Genomic DNA, 15,047 nt, shown 5'->3' with positions numbered 1-15,047 from the left:
AGCGTTTCGGGGAACTCCACGAGTCCGTACGATAAGATACGTGTAGTGTGTGACGGGTTCTCTAACCGTCCGGACAAAAGTAGGCTGGGCCGGTTGCAAACAAGCACACAACAACATAGATGAAACCCCCCCACACACACACACACAGACGAGAGAAAGCCACATTCATTTTCCTCTCAGTGGAGAGAACAAACACTCCATCCTGTATTGATCGGGCCACAGCAATGCTCATTAGTGCTATCAGGGCAAAGATGAAAGAACGAGTGGGGAAGGGGCGGGGTGGGGCGGCGGGGTGGTCACGGGATAAAGAGCGATGGCGGTAAAGACACAAAATGAAGGGCACGGAAATTGAAGGAGAAAGGGGACAAAGAGCATCTAGGGTGAATGGATTGGGGTCTTCGTGGGATGGATCGATTGATAAATAGAGGACAGGTTGGTTCGCTCAGTCTGATAAAGCATAGGAAAGTTCAGATGTAATAATAAATGATCTCCGCGTTTGAAAATATCATGAGCGGCGCAACGGGAAAAAAAGCATCGAGATGCGGGAAACTTACTTGAGTCATTAAAAAAACATGAAAGCGCCTCACAGCTCGAGCAATGTTGTGCGTGAGGGTCTCAAGGTTTTTTCTTTTAAAGGAGATTCAATAAGAGTTTGAGCGACTAAAAAAAAAAAAAAAAAAACTAAAAGCGTATAATCCTGACAAATGAGGCTGAGATTGTTTTTTTCTGTACTGACCTTCCTCATGCACGCCTCCCCTGCTTCCTGAAGCTCACTGTTGGTAGAGTTGAGGGCCTTGAACAAGGCAGCGATTATCTTCTCTCTGGACTGCGGCAAGTAGTTGCAGGCAGCCAATGCATCTAAGAAGGGAGCATTAAAAAAAATAGACCTCCAAACTTTTTTACAGCCCAGTCGACTGGACGGCTAATTGGTTTAACCCGCTTCAAGAAGACATGACTCACTGAGAGCAGCAATGCGCAGCGGCACCAGAGACGGGAGGCTCTTGTAACATGGCAGCTTCATCAGCGCCGCATCGTCCGCCTCACACAAGTTCAGCAGCTGAAGACAGAAGAGCAAAACAAGGTTGAAGTATAGCGAAAAAAAATAATAATAAGTGTAGCGCTGCCATGTTGTATACCTCGGTATAGAAGACCTTGTGCTCCATGACATTGAGGTCCATGGTGAAGAGGCGTGGCTGCAGGGTGGTGCAGAAGGTGTTGCCTTCCATCAAGCCAATCTGGGCGTTTGCAGGTTGGTGGCGCAGAAGATGCTTCTTGGGTGGAACCATATCTTGCAAAACCTGATGAGAACCAACGACTGATTAGCATCTGAATCCAGGATTTGATTGGTCATCCAACGTTTACCTCCTTGTGTGGCTCCATGATGACAGTGACGCTCTTGCCAGTGACCTGGGCCAGCACCTGCAGTGAATGCATGGCCTGCTTTCTGACAGTGGAGTTGGGGGAGGTCACCTCTCGAACCAAGTCGTGCGTCACCATGTGGAAAGATTTGTCTTGGGCGGTGAGGAGTTCTTCACTTTTTTCTTCATCCTTCAATGGAGTGGCGCAGCGGACCAGCAGCTGCTCCAGGGTTGTCTTTGCCATGGCGACAGCGCCATTTGACACCTGGGTCAAAAGGGCCGATTCAAAAAGTTGAGCAATTCAGAATTCGCTAACTAAACTCAATGAAGCTCACCTCTCCTGTGAGGTCCATCATTACAAAAAGCAAGGCCTTGAGAAACGTAAGCTGGTTTTGTAGAACCCAGATAAGAGGCAACCTTTCCATCAGGAACTTGATGGACACCACGCCACCGAGCTTGGCATACCAAGCCTGCTCATAGCAACAGGCGCACAGACGCTCCACAATGTATGAGAACAAGGGAAGCTGACATGCCTGCAAATGGAGCAAAATTTAGTCACTAGATTTTGTGACGCCTGGAAAAAATGGACTCACCCTCTCCTTGGATCCAAGGATGATGCTGGCCACATCAAAGATGACGGCCAGGGCCACCTCGCCGATTTTACACAGTTCCCTTTCCTCGTAGGCCATGCAGATGGCTACGGCATCGATCAGAACCAGTGGATCCATGCCCTTTGACCCGTTCTCTTCGCTGTGGAACATAGCCGTGCTGGGTTGACTGCCGAGCTGGTAGCACGGCAGCAGGAACGGACCTGCGTCAAAGAGAAATCCACAAATGAATTTGAAATGATCCTAAATAACGAAAAAAAAGGCAAATTTTGTCTCACCACACTGCTGAGCCACGGCAACCATGGTGTAGTGACGAATCAAGCTGGCCACAAAAGGTAGCGCACTGGGCCTCAGGTCTTTTATCACGGCTGACATGAATGCTCCGGTCAAGGCCTGTTCAAAAGTTCTGCGGGCAGGAGTGTCTTGTGCCTTGTAGCGGTGAGAGATAATAACGTTGGGGATCCACTTCTCGGTAAAGCTGGAGGGAATAAAAACAAGATTGACTCCACTCTCCATTTACTGGAGCTGGCTGTGATATTAAGATGTTCTCAAATGCAGGATTATCATCATAAAACATTTGCCATTAAAGTAGCATTTTACTGTTTTATTTGTTTAGCAAATTGTCATGTCAATAAGCACATTTTTATATGAAAGGCTTTTGATTTGCATTTTTGTCCTATTTTCCGCAACTCGGTTGGTATTTGTTATTTACAACAGCTGAAGGCAACGGCGCCGCCGTGTTATTGAGCAGCTGTTTTCTCCATGCTTGAGCTTGTGTTTTATAACGCCGCACGCCGGGGGTAGACCTGATGGATCGCTTCATCTAATTATTGTTATTTAAAAGGCTGCGACCGGAGGTGGGAGGTGGGAGGTGGGGGGGGCAGGTGAGCAAAAGGGGACAAAAGTGGAAGTGGAGCGGCGGGCGACTGCCGGAACGTCCGATCAATTGGCCTTTTGTCAATCACGGGCGGGTTGCCACGGCGACCTTACTGTGTTCTCACAAAGGCTATATTTAAAGTCATCTCATGAGCGTAAATGAATGGAGAAGAAAAGCAGAGAGAATCGTTCACGAGGGAGGACAAATCAAGATGTCTGACAGCCGCCCCTCCCCCGATCATAACTGACACACTTCATTACCCCGGCAGAACCGTGCACACGGACACACTTGTCTTTCTGCGTGAGCGTAAGTGCGCCTGTAATGAAAGGAGAGCAAAAGGGCCAGGATGTAGCATAAACAGACGGAAGAAAGTCAATTAGCCCCTGCCCGGAATCAATGACGCTAATGTGACTAAGCCATCCCACCGGCACCCCTTCTGCGTCTGTGAGCTCCTGCTCGTTTTCAAAGAGAGCCTGCGTTGAGAATCGACATGACATGTCCGCCCGTCTTGCGACATGCTTACTTGGGATGAGAGAGAAGCTGGTACAGAGCGTGTTTGTTATCGTCCAGACTGGTCATGGCCACCAGGAAGCACTTGATAACCTCCCACGCCTGTCGTCGGTAGTAGGGCTCTGTGTGGGCACTCTTCAGACAGTCGAGGGCTGTCTCGATAGCCTGGAATGGAATACGGCACACAAAAAATATAAAATAGAACAGCCCCAATTAATCGATGGAATAATCAATCCCAAAAAAGATTCGATCATGGGAGCCGTAGCTGGCAGCGTGGTCTTACCTTCTCCATCGGGAGCTGAATGGAGGCTTTGCAGTCGGTGAACTCGGCCTTGATGCTGGGCCCTTGAACCTCGGTCACCACGTAATGCAGCCTCTGAGACTCCTTCAGCATCTTCCTGTTGCTGCCGCCAAACTTCCCCAACACCCGGTAGGCTACGTGGGAGATGGTCTCGGCCGGGTTCCGAAGGGTCCGCCACAAAGCCTTGGAAGACAAACGCAATGCTTAACATCTCCTTTGAAATTTGGTTTATTCTGTAAAACCGCCTACCTGCATGAGCTCAGCCCTGACAGGCTGAATATGGTCATACAGGAAGTCCGGCTGGAGGTTGTCCACACAAAGCTCTAAAGTACGAAGACCCTGGCTCACTAAAGTCTGAGAGCCATTCAGGGCTGACACTAGTGGATCCATGAGCATGGGCAAATATGGCAGCAGAGAGCTCAGGCGCACCGGCACGGTCAAGCATAGCTCCACAAAGAGGTCCTTCATGTGCTGCTTGTGAAGGCCACTCTGCAGCATGTTCAGACCTAAAGCGGGAAAAGTCCACACATTAGAGTTGTGGAAACGTCGCAGAGATTTGATTTGAGAGTTGCACCTTGTAGCAGATTGGGTAAAAGCGGGAGGAACTCTTGGTAGAGAAGGTCATGGCTTCCGCCACCAATGGAGCGGAAGAGTGCCCGTAGGAACAGGAAGTAGTTGTACGGCTCCTTTGCTGACTGGGCCAGTTCCATTGAGCTGTTTACTATCTTGTGAAGGTGCGGCTGAGGAAAAAGGAAGTATTTGATGACTTATGTGGAAGCAAAATATAGATATTAACCAATTGTGTGGCAACTTACTTTGAGCATCTGTTCATTCTCGGCCGCAAAGAGCGACACGGATCCAAAGACCAGTTTAAAGAGCTTGAGGTAGAGATTGGAGAGCTCCACATTGGAGCCCATTTCAGGTAGTCTTTCCAGAAGGTACTCCACTAAGATGGTGGCGAAGAGAGCCGATGTTGACAAGTTGGCCAGGAATGAGTTGGCCACAATCTGCGGAAGAACGAGATAAATTGAACAAATAAAATACAAAGTGCAAGATTTGTTGTGTAGTTGCCGTGTCTACCTGAAGAGCATAATTCTTGGAAATCCTCTCCACCATGTAGGGAACGGTTGTTTGAAAAATCTCCTTAAAAGTAAGTGGGTTCATCATGGTGAAGACCCCAGCAAAGTGCTCCAGAACTTCCTTCTCCTCCTTCATGCGTACCGCTTGGCAGTTAGCCACTCGGATGTATGCTTGCTGGTTATTGGCGACCTGAACCTGAGCAAATAAAAAAAAAAAAAGATTAATTTCCTTCTTTCTAGAAAACTGCACGGAGGTTCTTGCCAAATTCAGCAATTCTTTCGTGATACCTGATAGATGTCCAAAGCCTGCATGGCGTACTTGACCAACTTTATGTAGATCTGCGTTTCCTTTGGCTGGAGCTGCTTGTTTGGTATGAACTGCGCCTCTGTTCGAAAAAAAAAAATAAAAAATTCCACAGGTTTAACAATTTATCATCATGATTGATTTTCATCGCCTTACCTCCAGGGGCCTTGCATGAGGTGATGCCCCACGTGATGGTTTTCACGCCGCACACCAGAGTCTTGACTAAACTGCGGCAGTCTGACACTTGAAACGTCTGCTTGTCCTCCTTCTCGCCTTGCCGGTCGAAGGCGGTCGCGGGGGGCTGCGGTGCGCTGGCGACGGGCGTGGGAGGAGCGGGAGGCGGGATGGCGGGCGTGATGGATGGAGTGGGCGTGGCCGGTACACCCGGTAATACTCCCGGCTCCACCACGCCCATTTCCGACTGAGGTTTACACTTCTTGAAGATGGAAACCAGCTGGTAGCGTGCGATGGTGTGAAATTTCAGCACAAACACCTGATAAAGCAGAAATGACTTTCAACGTTCAGAAAAGCCACTGCGGGAAAACGAAGCTCGGCTACCTCCAGCATCCTCATGAGGATGTCCCGACCGTTGCCGTTCTCCTGCTCGGACTTGGAGCGAATGCAGTCCACCAGGTTGAGCAAAAGCTTGCAGGACATGGTCTGAATGTTACTCGGAAGTGACTCGTCGTCGATGTTCTTGGCAAACAGCTGCACGGCCAAGGACAGATCGGTCAGGGGCAGGTTCTGACGGACGTGGTGGACGAGGTCTGCAAGTGTGCTGTAGGCCAAAGGTCTGAAAACAAAAGTGATGATGATACAAGAATGAATTTTATTTTAGGAGATGTGAGAAAGGTGCTAAGTGATAACGGAACGCAGTGAGCTGTTTCTGAAAGGCGACGACAGTTACGGAGACTATGCAAATGGCCCCTGTCCGGGAAAAAGAGCGAGAAGGTGAGCTAATGAGTGACAATGATATTCCCGCCAGCTCTTGCGCACTGCTAATTTGAAATGACAGATCACTGAAGTGGCGAGGGTGGGATGGCAGGTCAAAGAGTGGTGGTGGTGGTGGTGGTGGGGTCGGCCCTCGGGAGTCGCGGGTGTACATGACAATCTGACAGACGGATCTTAGATGCGGTCAGAGCTCTGAGAGATGTGCCTCATTAAGATGCAAAGGACTCGGAGCTGTCAGAGCAATCGTCCACTAAACAAGGAGATGATTGTGATAGATGCGCACTCGGGGGGGGGGAACTTACCGAAGAGTTTCCCGGGCGGTGTAACCCGAGCCAATGAGGATAGATTCATCAAAGAGTTTATCCATGCAAGGTATAAACTCTGCAAAAAAAAAAAAAATCTTATAGGCAACCCTTCCACCAAGCGAAAAAATAAATATTTCACATGCTAACTGCAAAGTGTTTGTTTTTGTAGGGCACATACGGTTGCGTAGTTCGGTGGTGAGAATATGTTTGGCGGCGATGAGCAGCTCCTTGCGGAGATGAGCCGTCTCCGAGGGGCAGTTGGTGAGCAGCTGGAGCATGCCCTTCACCATCTGCTGGGAATATTTCCCTACCAGCTCCTGACGAGTTGGAAACACACATTTGAAAATGAAAAGGATATTTTTTACAACTGAATGAATACCTGGTAGATTCGAATGATGTAAGCCAAGAAGGAGAGCGTCTTGATCTGTGCGGCAATAAAATCTGCGTACAGCTCTTTGTTATAAAGCTTGTGTTGCCTGCAAAGAAAGAAACAAAAAAAACACACAAGTCAATTCCTCCTCCTCGACACCTCCTGCAGTAGGTGACAATTAATGGCGGGTAAAATGAGGATCTACATATGGGATTTAATTCTACATGCATGACTTATTCATTTGTGTGGCAGCTGTTACTGCGGCTCCCAAAGAAACTTTCTCCGTACCTGCCACAGATTCCCGAGGTTTGTTGTTCCTTAATTAACTCTGCTCCATTTCCCTTCCTATTCCCGACATCTAATGCAACCCATCTTCTTACGCTCAAATTTCACCTCCCGCTAAGCCAATTTCTACTATTTTAACTTTCCTAAATGGAATGGAAAAGGATTTAGCGACACCATCGAAAAAAAAAAAAAAACTTCCGCCAGGCAGAAGAGATGAAGGGGGGAGGGGGAGGTACCATTCTATTAAGTGTGCCGCAATCTCATTCAGAAGGCCATAAAATGAAAATTAATTTAGTTAGTGAGGGTGTTGGAATTTCTGTTTGGGCAAATGGATGTTACCTGGCTTGTGGAGACACCTGCAGCATGATGGTGCTCATGATGAGGGGCACAAACTCTGACACCACGTTGTGAATATTCAGCTTGTAGAGCTGTGAAGAAAGAAAAAAAAAAAAGACTTGATCATAATACAGCCACACAATTACAGATAAGGTGATTTTATTCAAGGGATTAACAAGCAGTTGGGGAGGATATGAATATTTTCAATCCACTCACACCTCTCCCGACTCCAATTATCCCAAAAAACGCAAATGAGTCAATCAAGCTTCAATATCCTTGAATAAATAGCACTTTTTTATTTATTTATTTTTTTTATCTCCCATCGGGGGAGGAAAAAAATACCCAAATTTTCATTTTACTCACCTGATACATCAGCACTACGATGAGTGGCAGTTCTGCAAGCACTTTGAGAGACAGCGATCCTCTAGGGATGATGGTGTGCTACAAACAGAGCGTGAAGATGACTTCATCATTTGAATCAAAATGAGCCACACAAAATGTTAAATTCATCAGGTATCAACCAAACGTCAGCTTCAGACAGGAGGATTAATATATCTAAATTACAAAAGGCTGCCGATGTGGAGCACTGCTGCCATCTAGCGCTTGGAAGCGGTAGTTGTGAACTACTCAACCGGGAATGAGCGTTGCGATTACCGTTCGCGTTTCACTGTCTTCTCTCTCGGGCGCCGTCTTCACTAACACGGAGGTGATCATCCCGACCATTTCCGGGGAAGGCACCGTGTTCTCAGCAATCACCTGAGGATTCTCAAAGTACCGGGCCTAGTGGATGCAGCACAACATAATAAATGGCGGTTCGCTGTATGAATGGGTGTAATTAAAGCAAGCAAATACTTACGACGACTTTTGGGAGGTCTTTGTAAATCTGCTTCACAAAGTCCAAGAAGTGATGAATCTAAAAAGATATTTATTAAAAAAAAAAAAAAGATCTATTTATTTTTTGCTGCTGTATTTTTCACTGTAAAATAGTCTTTTTTTTTTGTCAATTATTTTACTGTTACAAAGTTACAAAACCAGATGCCAACTAAATAATCCCTTCAGAAATAAATATAAGAAATTGTGCAAACAAAAACTCACCTCTTGTGAGATTGGAGGACGAAATAGTTTGTGCAGCTCGATTATAATGCGAAGGCATATCAGCACATTTTCCTCACTTTCAATCTAAAAACAGAAAAAAAGTGACGACAAATTCATATTCAAGGTGATGTAAAACAAGAGCAAGCGTTATGTCATTTGGTTTACATTAAAGACACATGATGCAAAGAGTTCCTAAAGGATTTCAAAGCAGCCTTACTTCCAAGAAGCGAAACATAACGGACAGGATGTTCTTGGTGTGCGGCCGAAGGTGTTCGTTTGTGGGAATGCGGTGGATGATTTCCAGCACCAGCTTCCTTAATTGCTACAGCAACACAACAGTGTCACGTAATAAAATGCCAAACAATGTTCCAGGAATGTCCATACCTGCGTTGGCTTTTCTTGTAGAAACTGCACCTCTCCATCCTGAAGAAAGGTGAGGAAGCGCGGGATGATGTGCTCCAGGAAGGTGGAGTACTGAGGCGAGGAGGTCACATTCTGAAATGAAAAAAAAAAACATAGCAATATAATGTATTTAGGAAAAAAAACAGATAATTGCCTGCCATGTGTCAAACTCACCTCAAAGTTCTCACTGACTTCCTGCATCATCTTGAGCTTGGTCTCATCAGCTGGAAGATGAGAAACAATTAATCCAATTTGTTAACTACAATTTCATACTCCTTCCTTCCCCATAGGTTTAGCAGGGGGCTCTCAGATCTTATCAGTTTAACTTTCATAGCCAGTTTGGTCAAAAAAAGGTACTCTCTCTCTCTCTCTCGCACATTCGGACAAACATGCACTCTCACATACATGTACCTTTGACTGGACTAAAGCATATCGCTCTCATCATTGCCCATGCCAAACATGAGTGCCTTTTATGTGCCCATCTAATATTAACTGCTAAGACCAATGAACGTACGTGTGTTTGTGTCAGTGAGCGCCGCCACAAACTGCAGGTACTTTTTCATCAGCGTGGTCTGGTCCACCACGGTGGGACTGGGAGCTGGCCCAAAGGCCATAGTGGAAGTTGGAACAGACAGCGAGACACCGAAGGGGAACGTGACAGACTATAAGGTCTGCACGGACCTCAGTTTTTGTTCATGTTGTGTTGACCTGCATAAAGACAAAAAAGAAAAGGAGGGGTTGAAAGTACATGGTAAAAATCTAAACACACTGGTCTTGGAACATTGCCAAAAAGATGAAAGCCATCTTTTTCTTCTGTGAGGATTACCCCAAACCAAAAAAGTTCAAGAAATCAATTAGTTTCGGAAATAACTAAGCAATTTTCCATTCAAAACACAGGCGCTTAATGATGACGTCACATCGCGCGCCGGTTAGCACAATTCTGTCACACTCAAGTAGAATTTTTGAATTAAATACTTGCCATACCCACGTCAAAATTCGAATGTGCTTTCAGTGTAGGTGTTCAAGTATTTTTTATTCCAATCACAATGCAATACTTATTAAGCAACATAAATTAGCATTCGCCCCCAATTAGCTTGATGAAGAAAGAGCTTTTTGACGTTGTTAAACTGTTTAAGAGAAATATATATTTTACAACAAACAGATGAACCCCGAGCATCCAAAACTGAAATCCCTACTGGTTGCAGAAGAAAAACCAATTACCCATAAGTTTATCAAAAAGAGAGAAAACATTATCTTACCTTGTCCGATTTAAAAAGAGCGAGTCTGCAGAAAGCACTGCGCTGCCCCTCTGAGCACACTGAGCAGCATGGATGTGAATGATATCCCTCCGCACATCACATTCAGAATGCAGATATTTTACATATATTGGCAACAAATTTATAGTTTACTTGTGATTTAACAATACATTTTTATTATTTGCGTCCAGTTTTGTCAAAGAATGTTAGAGGTATTCTATAACATATGGTATTCTAGTGCAAATGGAAGGATATAGTCCTAAAGGCGGGTGGTGTAAGACCATCGTTTTCGATGGTTTAATCGCGACTGTATGGTGGCCGCAAAAGAACTTTATTTCTGTGAGCGCAAAATCCTATTCCGCCTTTAATGTTAATAAAACTCCAAATGTGGAACTACTACGGAGCTATTCCTAATATTGAGTGCACAAAATATATCTCTACAATTTTTCCCCACTATATACAATTTATTATAGCGTTGAAACTTATTTATACGGCATTATTTTATGGGGTCAAATGCGTGAGGTAAATGACTGAGTGAGCATAAAAGTCCTCCATATGCAATCCATAGTTGCATCATAGCCATTTTTAAAAATCTTTATGTAAATATCATGGTACAATATTACAAAAACGTGGTATTTTTCTCCCACAAGATGGCAGTATACTAAAGGTTTCGTCCTCCCAAGCCTTTACTGACTCAAGGTAGCTTTTACACAGAACAAACATAAAAGTACTCAATAAAATCATCTTGACTCATGCAACATTGGACTTTGCAAAGATGTATAGAGAGAAATAACAAGAAATAATCTTAACTTTTGTCTCATATCATCTCATGATCTGAAACCTAATTGTGTTCTTTAGACAACAAAAACGATGGAATTGACCTTGCTGGTGCTAATACTTTTGTAGGGGGATATATTTAGATTCACAGTCATAATATAGCAAACGATAACTAAAAAAAAAAAAAGACACCCACACTCCACATTGTCCAGTGGTCTGAATGTGAATGTTTAATAACCAGCAATGAAAAGCTGTTCAGTATCCAAATGCAAGTCATCTTCTCTATTCAGTTCATCTTTGAAACGATCCGCTTTTAAAACCTGGACACCTAATGTTCTTGCTTTTCTGGTGTTATTTCAATGATTGATTCTGGTGATGTTCGCTTGGCCAGGCTAATGGGGAAAAGGATCAAATTGCCTTTGTAATAGCAGTGTTGATTTATCATTAAATACATCGGCCTATCAACACCCCCCCGTGTCGCTGGTGGGCTTTAATTAGCAGTTGTCTATCAGTTAACCTAATAGCAAGAGACTTCAGAACACAATATCCCTTTCAACAAATGTCACATAATGTTGATGATAATGCTTGCTTTTCTTTCACACAGTGTTCCCCAGGTAATAATTATCTGCTAGAAGAGATATGTGACAGGCTTATTGCAAGACTTGTTTGTTTCATTAAGGGTTTTTTTTTATATATAATGAAAAAAAACAGCAGCTCCCCATCTATAAAAGACCACTCATGTGTCCATTAGATGTGTTTTCTCATGCGGTGATACAGCCTGTTGACGACCTCTTAGTGCACACGTAGCGAGAAGTGCACTCTCCCGTAGACTGACAATACTCTGAAAACCTATTCATGCATCTAAAGCCGTGCTCTTCTTTCATGGTCTGCATAATGAACTGCTCCCTAGCTTACCTCGCCGAGCTCCTCCAGCCCTATAAGCACCTGCCGGGTGCCTCGAGGGCTAAACGGAGACTCGGAGGCCAGGATCAAGCCTTTGGACTTTGGATTGTTCCTGTTCTGCTACTGTATATTAATTTATGTTTCAATATACTGTTTTCACTGTGCTGTTTCGTTTGGAGGCCAAGTTCAATGCTCAGCAGTATGTCTCCAGTCTGCTCACCGGGATTTATTGACCTTTCACGACCAGGCAGTTAGCTGCTGCTAATTGTTTACGTATTGCATCGTCATTCTTGATATGCCTTTTGTGTGCATTTGCACTTGAGAAATTCTTAGCATATTTAATTTATATGGACAGGAAGAAAAATGGCTGATAAAAAATCTTGATTTAAATCAATGAATTAAACAAGGTTATTGTGTATCCCTCCTCCCTTGTTTTCCAATAGGCGCCTCGTCATTGCTTAATGAAGTGCTCCAACAGATAAATAAATGTGTCACCCAGCTGGCTGCTGACGTCAGCCTACTACAGCCAATCCCAGGCGTTCTGTAGACACCTTTTTTTGGTAATCCTCTTTCCCTAAAGAGGAGCTGTCCGATCAGTACCCCTCACTCCGCGTCGTTTGCGCCAGGAATAATCCCGCAAACAAGCCCCATTAACCGGGTTTAAACAGACAAGTCAGCCTTGAACGGATTTTAACTCTAGTTTGCGCTGTTCGATGTATCAATTTAGTCATTTTGTAAAAATACAACTTCCGTGCGTAAATTGCAACTAGCGTGTTTTACGCACAGACCGAATGGCTTCATAAAGTGTTTCTTTATATTATTACTCGTACTTGAAGGCATCCTCTGCAGGTATGTTTTCACTTTTTTACGGTTTTGTAATGTTTTGTGTACTGGGCTACCGGCAGCTCGCGGGCGGCCAACCGGACGACGGTAAGCGCTACATTTGCCGAGCAGTGCCCCTCGTCGGCGACACAAGCTGCCCGGTGACTTTATTACCCGAAATCAACGCCGGTGGGCAGGAAGAGGAGCTCCGCAACACGGTCATGCAGCTTCGAGAGACAATTCTGCAGCAGAAAGAAACACTTTCCAAGCAAATCGGCACAATCAACGAGCTAACAACCAAGCTGTCCCTCTGCGCATCAACTACTGATGATAGAAAGTACGAGAAAGGGGCTCAATGGGGAAAAGTGAAGCAAAACACAATGGGAGACGTCCCCAGAGATCCAAATGACACTGTGGAGAATCTCGGGAGAACAATGCAGGGGCTCAAGGACCGGCTGGAAAACCTGGAGGTAAGTTCGTTTTTAATGTGCGTAAAAGCTGCTACCCGTCCGTGGTCACCTGTGCGCACTTCCTGCTCATCCATCTTTAGCAACAGCAAATGCGGGCCAACATATCCGGCGCCTCGTTCCCCAGCGAGCTGCGTGATTTACTGCAGCGTCGCCTGATCGAGCTGGAAAAACAGCTCCTGAGGAAAGTCAGCAACCTGGAGGAGGAGAAGAGCATGCTGTCCAACGCTACCGCAGCGTACCGTCTCAAGACGGAAAGTACGCTCAACGCGCTGGTGGAGAGGATCAGTGAATTGGAGAAAGGTAATGTGACCCGGGTAAATGTGATGGATTTTTTTTCTCATAAAATGTATATTGAAAAAAAAATTGGACAGGAGGGGAAGACTTCAAAACCCCCGAGCAGTTCAAGCTCTCCCTGCCGCAGCGTACAAACTACTTATATGGCCGCATCATCAAGAGTCTCCCGGAGATGTATGCATTCACACTCTGCATGTGGATCAAGTCCAGCGCCACTCCGGGTATCGGAACCCCCTTCTCCTACGGCGTGCCCGGACAAGCCAATGAGATTGTATTGATCGAATGGGGAAATAACCCAATTGAGTTGCTTATAAATGACAAGGTGAGTCATCAGCGCTTTTTGAAAAACTGTCATTATCTAACAAACTTGGACCGTGAAGGTTGCACAGCTGCCCTTGGAAGTTCGTGACGGGAGGTGGCACCATATTTGCATCTCCTGGACCACCAGGGATGGTCAGTGGGAAGCTTATCAAGATGGAGAAAAGCAAGGAGCAGGAGATAACCTGGCAGCATGGCACCCTATTAAACCAGGAGGGGTTATCATCCTGGGTCAAGAGCAGGTACGGCTATCAAATTTGTGATGTCATAATGTGTCATAATCTACAAAATTGATCCTGTCGTTCCCAGGATGTCGTAGGTGGCCGCTTTGATGCCGGTCAGGCCTTCGTGGGAGAACTGAGTCAAGTCAATATCTGGGACCGGGTTCTGAAGCCAGCCGAAATCCAATCAATGGCCAACTGTACATCGTACTTGCCGGGTAACGTGATCTCGTGGCTGGCGAGCAATGTAGAGGTGTTTGGAAGGGGAGCCTTCAAGAGGCCCTTGGAGATGTGCCTGGAGCGTCTGCCTAATACCTAACCAATTAGCATCTGCCTTGTTTTTGCTAATTAGCTGCTATTTCATCACATCTTTTATGATTACTGTCAGACAGTTTGTGAAAAAAACATTATAAGTGATCCACATAGCGCTGAATGTGTAAATTAGGTTTCTCTGTTTCTATTTTTTACTGCCTGGTGTCAAATTACCGTCTCCCTATTGTAACTTTGCCACCTTGAGAGACTTTGAGGTGATGCATCCCAGACGCAGAAGACCCGGAATGGCGTTCACATGTGAGCTGTTGTTGCGTGCCGTTGGGGAGAAAGTAGGAGAGAAGATTAACTCCAAGGTCCGGCTCATGTTATGTCTGTTGCTTAACGGGAAAATCGGCTTGGAGCCAAAATCAATCACATGTTGTATCCTTGATTCATCACCGTGCTTTTTTTTTTCCTCTCCTTGCCTTGTCCATATGAACAAAAACCTGTTGGATGTTGTTTTGTATTGATGGCATGATTTGATTGTAATTTTTTTTATTTATTATTGTGTATAGTTACAGTGGATTTTATTCATCATTGTTGGCACTGTTCTAACTGTGAATGTCTACTTTGTAATTTGTGGTATGTATAGTGGTTTACAATGTGCTGCAATGCTTTTGTGTTTATATTTGCGTGGCCTTGATAGGGATTGAAGTGCCAAAAAAAAAGTTGTTTTATATGTCTGAAAATGCCATGAAATAAAAAGAGGTAATGCCTAAATTAATGTTTGAACTTTTTTTTTGTATCAGTGCTGATACATTAAACCGGAATTAGTTAGTAGGAACTGTCAGGTACGATAAAGGACGTGGGTGTGACATAAGTAGAATATAGCGTAAGCCGAGCGGGATATTTTGACTTAGCTGGCTTGGCTTCAGGACAACAGCAGGTGGCGT

General features: G+C 45.0%; 2 protein-coding genes across 4 annotated transcripts in view; one reads left to right on the top strand and one right to left on the bottom strand.

The window, feature by feature from the left end:
* Nucleotides 1–10,188, bottom strand: part of trrap (transformation/transcription domain-associated protein) — a 41,622-nt gene extending 31,434 nt beyond the window's left edge. For both annotated transcript variants that reach the window (XM_049758493.1, XM_049758494.1), the window contains exons 1-29: nucleotides 10,041–10,188; nucleotides 9,296–9,489; nucleotides 8,956–9,005; nucleotides 8,764–8,874; nucleotides 8,597–8,701; nucleotides 8,380–8,463; nucleotides 8,141–8,197; nucleotides 7,939–8,064; nucleotides 7,648–7,725; nucleotides 7,288–7,376; nucleotides 6,673–6,769; nucleotides 6,472–6,610; nucleotides 6,291–6,369; nucleotides 5,596–5,830; nucleotides 5,194–5,530; nucleotides 5,022–5,119; nucleotides 4,735–4,929; nucleotides 4,470–4,661; nucleotides 4,229–4,394; nucleotides 3,904–4,160; nucleotides 3,637–3,837; nucleotides 3,367–3,518; nucleotides 2,245–2,444; nucleotides 1,952–2,169; nucleotides 1,694–1,891; nucleotides 1,363–1,623; nucleotides 1,137–1,298; nucleotides 961–1,057; nucleotides 737–858 (exon numbers count right to left, since the gene is read on the bottom strand). In XM_049758493.1, the coding sequence (XP_049614450.1) occupies nucleotides 737–858; nucleotides 961–1,057; nucleotides 1,137–1,298; nucleotides 1,363–1,623; nucleotides 1,694–1,891; nucleotides 1,952–2,169; nucleotides 2,245–2,444; nucleotides 3,367–3,518; nucleotides 3,637–3,837; nucleotides 3,904–4,160; nucleotides 4,229–4,394; nucleotides 4,470–4,661; nucleotides 4,735–4,929; nucleotides 5,022–5,119; nucleotides 5,194–5,530; nucleotides 5,596–5,830; nucleotides 6,291–6,369; nucleotides 6,472–6,610; nucleotides 6,673–6,769; nucleotides 7,288–7,376; nucleotides 7,648–7,725; nucleotides 7,939–8,064; nucleotides 8,141–8,197; nucleotides 8,380–8,463; nucleotides 8,597–8,701; nucleotides 8,764–8,874; nucleotides 8,956–9,005; nucleotides 9,296–9,395 (4,206 nt within the window). In that variant the 5' untranslated portion in view covers nucleotides 9,396–9,489; nucleotides 10,041–10,188. The remainder of the gene's footprint in view (nucleotides 1–736; nucleotides 859–960; nucleotides 1,058–1,136; nucleotides 1,299–1,362; nucleotides 1,624–1,693; nucleotides 1,892–1,951; nucleotides 2,170–2,244; nucleotides 2,445–3,366; nucleotides 3,519–3,636; nucleotides 3,838–3,903; nucleotides 4,161–4,228; nucleotides 4,395–4,469; nucleotides 4,662–4,734; nucleotides 4,930–5,021; nucleotides 5,120–5,193; nucleotides 5,531–5,595; nucleotides 5,831–6,290; nucleotides 6,370–6,471; nucleotides 6,611–6,672; nucleotides 6,770–7,287; nucleotides 7,377–7,647; nucleotides 7,726–7,938; nucleotides 8,065–8,140; nucleotides 8,198–8,379; nucleotides 8,464–8,596; nucleotides 8,702–8,763; nucleotides 8,875–8,955; nucleotides 9,006–9,295; nucleotides 9,490–10,040) is intronic.
* Nucleotides 10,189–12,310: 2,122 nt separating this feature from the next.
* Nucleotides 12,311–14,874, top strand: nptx2b (neuronal pentraxin IIb). Of its 2 annotated transcripts, none has more exons than XM_049758496.1 (5): nucleotides 12,311–13,009; nucleotides 13,090–13,294; nucleotides 13,381–13,625; nucleotides 13,684–13,863; nucleotides 13,931–14,874. In XM_049758496.1, the coding sequence occupies exons 1-5, from the start codon at nucleotides 12,569–12,571 to the stop codon at nucleotides 14,159–14,161; spliced, it is 1,302 nt and encodes a 433-aa protein (XP_049614453.1). In that variant the 5' UTR covers nucleotides 12,311–12,568; the 3' UTR covers nucleotides 14,162–14,874. The 2 variants fall into 2 exon arrangements, with proteins under 2 accessions (XP_049614453.1, XP_049614452.1); XM_049758495.1 differs by having other exon boundaries at nucleotides 13,090–13,309.
* The last annotated feature ends 173 nt before the right edge of the window (nucleotides 14,875–15,047 follow it).

The sequence above is a fragment of the Syngnathus scovelli genome, chromosome 21 (assembly GCF_024217435.2).
Source record: "Syngnathus scovelli strain Florida chromosome 21, RoL_Ssco_1.2, whole genome shotgun sequence".
Classification (NCBI taxonomy): Eukaryota; Metazoa; Chordata; class Actinopteri; order Syngnathiformes; family Syngnathidae; genus Syngnathus; species Syngnathus scovelli.
The sequence above is the reverse complement of the archived record's forward strand: the minus strand, read 5'-3'. Positions and strand labels throughout refer to the sequence as shown.